The sequence below is a fragment of the Drosophila pseudoobscura genome, chromosome 4, assembly GCF_009870125.1.
Source record: "Drosophila pseudoobscura strain MV-25-SWS-2005 chromosome 4, UCI_Dpse_MV25, whole genome shotgun sequence".
Classification (NCBI taxonomy): Eukaryota; Metazoa; Arthropoda; class Insecta; order Diptera; family Drosophilidae; genus Drosophila; species Drosophila pseudoobscura.
Genome location: NC_046681.1, coordinates 27,560,367 through 27,569,124, shown reverse-complemented (window position 1 = coordinate 27,569,124; position 8,758 = coordinate 27,560,367). Strand labels below are relative to the sequence as shown.

The following is an 8,758-nucleotide window of genomic DNA, read 5'->3' as shown; positions in this document are numbered from 1 at the left end:
AGGAAAAATGGCGAAAATTCCAGCCAGAAAATACAATAAATATGCAACTAAATCAAGCTTAAATGTGCTTAACAATTTTGAACAATAATGTCCAAACCACAAGTGGAAAACCCGACTCTAACGAGGACCCCAGCCAGTGCCAGTCGCAGTCCGTCCGTTCCATACATGTGTCAAGGGTAGAGAAATATTACGCACGCCGAGTGCTCATTAGGGAGAGACTGAACGAACGGACGGACGGACGGATGGATGCTGGGTATGGAAAAGGTTTCGTAGAAATAAATTTACACCTTAACGCCTTTAAATGCGCAACACAGTCACACTCCCCCACTCGAATGGGGAGACTCGAGAAGGTGTAGAACATGGCGTTGCCAATTACCCGGAAGTATGCGAAAAGCTTATGCGATAAATTCGGCAAAAGTGCCAAAAAGGTATGCACGGAGGAGACGGCAGACTGAAATGAAAATAAACTGGAAAGTGAGAGAGTGGAGAGCGACCCGACCAAGTACCGAGTATTTCCAGACGCAGTCAAAACCAAAAAATGTTCACCCACCCACCTGGCCCCCTCCCCAACGCCCCCCAATGCCAGACTCCGTCTGAGGTTCAGTCTGGTCCTGGCCTGGGGGTCGGGGGGGTCTCTGGGTTCCGGGTGAGTTTGCTTTTGTGGCTTCCAAGTCGGTTGGCGTCTTTGTTGCTGCCTTCGACCACGTAGCCAACACCTGCGTCCAACAGAAAGCAGCATCCTCCATCCTCCATCCATCGTCCTCCATGGAAATGGAAAGGGCAAACAATAACAAAAAGTGTTCTGCGGCGGGTGCTCGAAAGTTTATGTTGTGCCACCATATTGAAGGTTAAGTTGGAGCTTTAATAAAATATCATGCGAACTTTCACAGCTGCACGGGGGATTGTCCAAATCATATAGCACACACACCTCCCATCTAAGCATGCATGAGCATACATTCTATACGATATATCAATATAAAGTTTTATTTACGAGCTCTGGGCCTCGCTTTAAAGATATTTCATTAAAATTTGGGCTCAATTTTTGGGGCCTTTTTGGGCCTTTGGTAATTCCCGGGGATTCCGCGTTATGGAGCGCGTAAAAAAAGTTTTTTCCTCGCTATTGGACGCTCTCGTTGGGTTTCCTGTGTGGATGAAGCAAAGCGTGAAATATGATTGTGGTGCGCTACAGGTGAGACAGTGGTTTGTAGGGTTTGTATAACAGAAGGTGCAGGAAGGGTGTTTAGGATGAACGGATGGGAAGGAGTAAGGTATTCATACTCTTTCTGTATGTTCATCCATGTGATACTGCTGAAAAGATTTGAGCATTATAAGCTGACCTTGCAAACCATTTAACACAGTTTTGTGAAGTATTTCTGTTGCTCCGAACGATTTAATTCAGAAGCATGTATTGAATGTTTAAGAACAGGCTTGATTCTGGATTCGTGCCGAGGAACAAGCCTTTCAATGGTTCTGGTGGTCTCTTAATTTCAACTCTAAAGCACCAATCAGCACTTTCGGATGAGCGGACTATTCAATATCTGGCTCGTAATCGATTTTAAGACGAAGAAACGAAGCGGATGCAGTGCCTCTTTTGATTGAGATTCTCCATCGCGACATGCTCACACGCACAAAGTGTAATCGACGACATATTCCACAAATATCTTTATGTTTTATATATATATATTACTGTAATGTAATTTCCTTTCTATCGTTTCTATCTAGGACCCTTTTCTTTGCGTGAAACTTATCCGCTCAACATCCTTGCCAATACCCTCTGCAGCGCACCTTTTTGCCACCATAGCCGATCCAACGACCTCGCTTTATTACCCCCAACATCATTTCACGCTAACGTAAGCGCAAATTTTGTACCTAAGTCGCGGCCAGATTCTTTCACACACACACACACACACACCCTCAGACAATATGCCACAGCGCTGAACCCTCCCCCCGCCGGAGCACATCTGAAGTAGGTAAACAAGTGTACGAGTAGCTTCCGAAAAATGGGCAATCAACTGCCAAATGGCCCCACCTGTCCTGCCCAGAAGCCAGAAGCCAGAAGCGATGCAGGAAGTGCCACTCCTTCTTGTTACTTTTTAATACTTTTTATGATTACAGCAGTGTGCTTACAGTGTCTGTCTGCTTAGTTCTGGCGGTGTTCCGGGGGAGTACTGTAAATACATAATAACTTCTCAGCGCAACGGATCAGAAGAAGCAGCAGCAACCCTCCTTAATGAAACACCCACAACCCCCCCCCGCCAATTGTGTATCCCTTTTGCCACTTATGTTTTCCTAAGTTTGTGCTAAACAACCACCCAACAAAAACAACGCAAGAGAAACAACAAAGCAACCAAAAATCAAGAACAAACAAGTATCATAACAACCCCCTCGGCATTAGCAAGGTTGGCAGAATTAATCATATTAGGGGTAGTCCTGCGTTAGTTTTTGGATTGATTTTTGTTAAAGAAAATTAAGAACAATCTTGAAATTCAAAGAAAGTCATTCCAATACTGTTTTTCGTTCATATTTGTGCCTTTTTCTGATCCCATTTCCTGCCTTTCTCTAATATAAATTTTCCTGCTTGCAGGAATACCCCAATTATTAGGAACTCGTCGCGTTTTAACCCACTGCCCATCCTCCTACTTGCTTCTCTGATAGTCTTTTCGTGTTACTGTTTAATTGTTAACATTTCATTTAAGCCAGGCCCACACATACACACACTTGGGCTTGGGGGAAGTCAAGGAATGAAAGAGATGAAATAGCTGTGGGGGAGGGGGGGTGCTGGGGGTGGGGTAAAATTCATTTATCAAAACGCTGCCCGCATTTCCGCGATGAAACCCCTCAGGATAAAACTGACTGGCGCCAGCAGGAACGGTGGGGGTGGGGTGGGGAGGGGGTGGGGAGGGGTAACCAGAGGTTAAAACCGAAATCTAAATCGTTATATGCAGACGCACACACACACACACACACACACACACAGGCAAACACGCATGGACATGCAAAATGGAGAATGGGGCATGCCTCATGCCTCCCAGTTCAAGGCCCACAAGGCACAGTGGGGCAAAGGTAGGGAAATATAGGTCATCAATTCCTTAGAAATGCCCATTAAAACGATAGAAGGATATGGAACAGGAATATAGGTACAGTTTTAAAACAGTTAAATTCCTTCGTATTAAACGAATCCCTTAAAACCCTCTATAAACCCTAGAATTTCCATGGCTTTTCCTTCTATTCTCGTGGCCCACTGTGCCTTGTCTCCTTCCTTTCCATGACGTTTGCGTATGTCAAAGTTATCTAAATGAAAAATTGACTTTCATACAGAGGAGCATAGAGAATGAGAGTGGCAGTGGCAGAGTGGGGGGTTGGGGCTTTGGTTTAGCGAAAAGAGTGGGATGGGGGGTGGGGGGTGGGGGAAAATCATCATCGTTCGTTTGCGCATCGCTTTCAGTTGGAGTTTCCGTTCTGTAGGATTTCGCATTTACGCATTTCCTATTTTAGATGATATTTCATACTTTTTTGCTGACAGCAGCAGCGGCGGCAGTGGCAGCAGCGGCAGTGGCAGTGGCAGGAGCATCTACCGCTGATGATGATGTGCGTTTATTATTGTTGCTTTATGGCTTTGCATAGATGTGTGTGCTCCACTGACATATCTCTACCAGTCCCCTACCATCCAAACATCCTCTCCTCCCTGGATATTTCTGTGTATTTGCCTTTCTGCGACTGTGTGTAGAACGGTAGCCCCCTTTTGGGTCTCCCCCTTGGTTTTCCCTTGGGGCCTCTGACATTTGCCAATTTCACAGTTTGTCGAGGTCTTTGGATCCCGAAATGGTGGCCCGCTGCTGTTGTAATTGCTCTGCAATTGGGTTAATTGTCGAATGGTCATTAATGTCTGCAAAATGCGATTTTGTGATGGAATATCATTTCTAAAGAATGGCTATTATTTCCGCAGACAGAAAATTAGGCAGCAGAGCCCTGAAAAAGGGGGCGGAACATGTGTCCAACGAATGACTCTATTTTGGGGGGACCCTTGGCTGCTTCCCTGATGAATTTTCTATAATAAAACACTTCAACTTAATTCCCTTTAATGGGAAATTCCCCACACCCAACCTTTTGCAATTGAATTTCCTCAGAAATTTTAAACTTAACGGCGCCTACGTGTCTGGCCACACACTAGTCGTCCCGCTCTGGCACTCGCAAACAATGGACAGCCTAAAAGTATGCTGCAAATTGTTGCAACATCAATCACATCACGCATCCGCACGTGGGCCAAGACCCGCACGGAGTGTGGGCCAATAAATTCTGAGGCAAGGAGGCAAGGCAAAAAAGACAAAATAAATTGAAAAAACACTTTGATGCCATCAATAAACGCTGACAGAGCCAATGGCAGAGCAGCTGAGGCCAGAAGAGCTCATGACATTACCATGAACTAATGTTGATACGGGGGCCACGACAGGCACGACCCCCGGCTTGAACCGTTGCGACCCGACGACGACTGCGACTTTGACTTCGACTTGAACGACGACACAAACAACTCAAACAGACATAAAATATAAAAATCATTTTGCCAACTGCATTCTGGCAACATTTTCCAATCGTCCCCCCCCCCCCCCCCCCCCTCCCTCTGGGCCGCCCGTTTTTTCTTGGCAGCTGTTCCTTTTTGTCTTTTCTTTTGGTGTGGGCTATACACTGGCAAAGGGTACTGCCAATTTGAATGGAACTGAGAGTATCTAGAAGGAAAGTAAGCTATGTAAATGGGCCATATATATCTGCCCCTTCTGCTTCGCAGAACTTCTTTGTTATGCGGAAAGTATAGAGGTCAAAGCTGGTATCCCATAGTTATCTAAAAACAATCTATATATTTCCCTGGCATCAAACATAGCACGAATCCATCCATTTGTAAGGGTATCCAAGCCCAACCAGACGCCAACTTTCCTTCTTTGTTCTTTGTTTTTACTTCCTTGGGGCTCTCGCTTCTTATATGGCTTTAAATTAGAACACATTTCTGTGATTGCTATTAGGATTGTGGGGCGGGGGGCTCGTCATAAAGTGCGACAGGCGCCACTTTGTTCAATAGTTTTGTTGTTGTCTACTCGGCAATATGCCAGGCCGAACAGCTGCCACATCTGGAGCCTACGATTCGGGGTTTCCCCTTGGCTTTCCCTTTGTTTTTCCAATGTTTTTTGTGTGCTGGCCAGTGCCTCTGCTGTTTCCGTTGCTTGTTGTTTGCTGTTTTCTGTTGGCTGTTGGCAAGGATATTGGGCTGAGCCCTTTTTGCTGCTGGTTGGCCTATTTCGAGCCTCGGCCGAGACTGGCAGTTCTGGCAACAAATGTCATCGAGATATGTGAGTGGGTTAGGCTTCAAGCTGACTTTGGTTTTTGTCTTTAGCAAATATTTTCACATCTTTGCCCAAGCAACAACAACAACAACAACAAGTGTGTTTAATGGGGGGAACGGAACCCTTTTTGATTTCCCATTCGAAAACTTTGCCCTAGGCAGCAGTTTTTAATAGGCTTAACAGATTGTTTGGGAACATATTATAAATCAGAAAAATATGTTAATGCTGATCTGTCCTCAACAAAAGCCTAGGGGCTATAAGCCTGTATAATAGCTGATCCGACAAACCATTTGTCGCAGCTCCAAACGATGTCATTTGGAAGCATGAATTGAGTGTGCCAATAGAGTTAAGGACCAGGTTTGATCCGTGCCGATGGTTTGTCCATTCAATGCTTCCGGTGGTGACTCAGTTCCAGATATTTTACCTTTTTCTAAAGCTTTTGACTCAACTATGAATTTAAGATCATGTCCCTGGCGATATTCCTTGCCCTTGACGCCAATCATCACTTTCGGATGAGCGGAATATTCAATATTTAGCTCCTACTCCAATGCAACCAAGACCAAGAAACGAATCGTAAGCTCCATATACTCGATGTTTCAGATTCTCTTTCCCTTCAGAAACTTTCAAATATTCCAAAACTTGTGACTTTCTATGCATCCTTTGACTAGTACAGGGATTAGAACCCTGTCATTTAACCCCCCTCTCGAAAGCCAGCCAAAAATTGATCTAGTCCCAACACAGTTTCGGTTTTATCCAAAGTGAACTTTGCACTTTTACTTGTATTAAATATTTACGACAACGCTTCAGCCACTGACAGGGAGCTGCCAAGAACAAGACCAGAAAAGTGAAATATAAAGTGGGGACGGGCTGGAGAGGGCTGTGGAGGGAGACGCCCAGGCAAAGTGAAATCCAAGCTAAATGGAATTCACTTAGCCATGGCAGATGATGATGACGACGATGGAGGTCCTGTTTTATCGACGCCAGCGCCGGGACTCGCCCTGCTTGAGTATCTCCTGAAGGCGTCGTCTTTCCGAGGCGCTGAGAACCTGAGAACATAAATCTGTAGCTGTAGCTGTGAGATACTCGTACGAGTAGTATCTCTGATTTCTGGTTTCTGATTTCTCAGCTACGTACCTGCTCGAGGGTCTCCAGCGTGGAGTTGATTTCCCGCTTCGAGTGCAGCGGCAGCCAGAGTGTGGTTATGGCGAAGGTTCTGGTTGGGAGAGTGGTCGCTTTTAATTGCTGGATGGGTTTTGAACCAATTTTGGGTTTCTTTCACCTGTGGACACGCATGGCATCGATGGCGCAGCGCTGCATCTCCTCGTGCTGGGCCATTTCCCGGCGGAAACGTTCGTTGTATCTCCGGAATGCGGCCGTATAGCGCTGACGACAAATGTCGGCGCTGCGCAGAGGGAATGGAAAATGTGAAAATGGGAAATTGTAAAATGTATTAAATCAACAGGAAATTGCAATTTTCACACAATTTGATTTGAACGGAGGAGGTTCCACCGGGCGGAGGAACGGAGGAGGTGATGGTGATAGTGATGGTGCTTACTATGTTATCTCCTTCTCGTCCGGCGGAGGGCGTTGCCCGAATCCCACGCGTCTGGCCAGAAGCACTCGATACCACTGCTTCTGCAGGGCATTCATTGGCCGCTTGAAGGGATTCTCGCCAGCCGCATTGTTGACTCGCAGCTTATCCATTGCCCTGCCACGTAACAAGTTTTTCCGTTTTATGCCGAGCACTCAACGCCCTGCTCAATGCTCACCGTTGGGCATTCGCCATCAAACTGACGACGAGAACGAGGAGGAGCATCCGGATGAAGTGCAGCTGGGATTTGTTTGGCGGCCGTGGCGGTGGCGGCGACGGTTGGCAGGGAGTTTATCGAACCAACAAGCCAACAATGGCTTAAGGGATAGAGCCAAGCCAAGTGGGTTCCACAGACATCGGCCAGCAGCTGTTGCATATGCGAATTGTTTCCCCCCCACCTCCTCCTCCTCCACCCTCTGGGCATTTGAAATGAAGTTGTCTGGCTGTGATTTGCCAGTGAGTGAGCTGTGAATGTGGGTTAGAAATGAAGAGAAAGACTGTGCCGGGCAATGGCTTCACCGATGACTGCGATTCGATTTGAGTTGTGCATTTCTTTGATGAAAAATTAAGATGTTCGATGGAGAATACTCAAACTTATAGCAGGAGCTGTGTTTCAGGGAATTTTCAATGCCTGAAAAGAGTTTCCTCAAGATTTCACTGCCTTTAATTGAGCTTTGACCCGATTTGGGGTTCCCATTAGTACAGTTTTGCTTAGAATGCCCAAAACAAGCAAAACCATAAAACATATCTGGAGAATTTCAAGCTCTCGAACAAAAACTGAGTCACCGCGGAACAAATGCAAAAACCGCACCCAGAAATCCACCCAAGACCGCCAGAACACGGCCCCAGCCACAGTTCCGCCCCATGCCCCATGCCGCATGGCAACCCAGATACGACAATGTCTATACATCATACGAGCAACCACCCCACCCCGCCCAACCCCCTTGGAGCTGCCACCCCGGAGCGGAAAGGGAAAACATCTTTCCGTAATGCGCGACCTGACAGCGCGCCGTTGAGAAAGTAGTTTCCATTTCCCGCTCAGCCAGGCAGAGGCAGCGGAAAAGCAGAGAGATGGGAGTGGAGAAAAATGGGATTATATTAATTTGAATTAATAACATATTTTCCGTTCAGAGTTTTCTTGTTTCCCCCCCCCCCCCCCACATTCTGCTCGTTCTCCATGGAATGTTGTTGCTATGCGGGGCGGCCGTTTGGGGCTCATCATTTGATCTTTAATGAGCTTTTGATACGAGTAAATTTGCAATGGAATTTGGTTTTGTTGGCCCAAAAGGCTGGCTGGAATGCTGCTGCCCTCGGCCTTTAATCAAGTGCCGCTGCTGGCCATCGAAATTGAGTCTTTTTGGGGGCTGATCCACCCACGAAATCCCCTTCAAGGGCTAAAGTGCACTTGCAGCTACGAAATAAAAACTGCACAACATCAATTTGGTACTCGAGGCCTTCCGTCTCTTATTTCAAACCCCCCAAATACCCCCCAACCCCCCCTGGAAACCCCACTGAATGCGGTCAAGTTGCCCCGTTTCTAAGCAGCAGCCGCCGCAATTTATCGAGTGTATTGAGTTGGTCTACGTGCTGCACATAAACCGCACTTATCTGGCTGACTGACTAACTGACTAACTGACTGAAGGATCCATCCCCCCACCCCTGCACAATGCACCCTTCACCCTTCACCCTGCTTCCTGCCATTGAAAGCCGATAGCCGAGAGGAAGAGCCAGCCAAGAAAAATTGCATGCGGTTAGAGAAGCGAGCAGTAAAATTAATGTGTCTGTCCCGGCTAAAGTTGCCCCCAGCAGATCCGGACCGTGTCCAGGGCCATGT

At 46.8% G+C, this 8,758-nt stretch overlaps 1 protein-coding gene across 2 annotated transcripts; it reads right to left on the bottom strand.

Moving 5' to 3' along the window:
• Window positions 1-6,080: 6,080 nt before the first annotated feature.
• Window positions 6,081-7,168, bottom strand: LOC4817621 (uncharacterized). 2 transcript variants are annotated; one of them, XM_015180892.2, is made up of 4 exons: window positions 6,889-7,168; window positions 6,613-6,735; window positions 6,468-6,546; window positions 6,081-6,393 (listed from the first exon to the last, which is right to left on the bottom strand). In XM_015180892.2, exons 1-4 carry the CDS (start codon window positions 7,035-7,037, stop codon window positions 6,259-6,261), a joined length of 486 nt encoding a protein of 161 aa, XP_015036378.2. In that variant the 5' UTR covers window positions 7,038-7,168; the 3' UTR covers window positions 6,081-6,258. The 2 variants fall into 2 exon arrangements, with proteins under 2 accessions (XP_015036378.2, XP_001357020.3); XM_001356984.4 differs by having other exon boundaries at window positions 6,081-6,379; window positions 6,889-7,157.
• Window positions 7,169-8,758: the final 1,590 nt, after the last annotated feature.

Bases quoted from the DNA above. Each gene is read 5' to 3' on its own strand.
- LOC4817621 (XM_015180892.2), bottom strand. From the start codon at position 7,037: ATGGATAAGCTGCGAGTCAACAATGCGGCTGGCGAGAATCCCTTCAAG. The intron at 6,547-6,612 runs GTGAAAGAAACC...TCTCCCAACCAG, and splicing joins GATGCCATGCGTGTCCACAG to AACCTTCGCCATAACCACAC. The intron at 6,394-6,467 runs GTACGTAGCTGA...CTACAGCTACAG, and splicing joins CGCTGGAGACCCTCGAGCAG to ATTTATGTTCTCAGGTTCTC.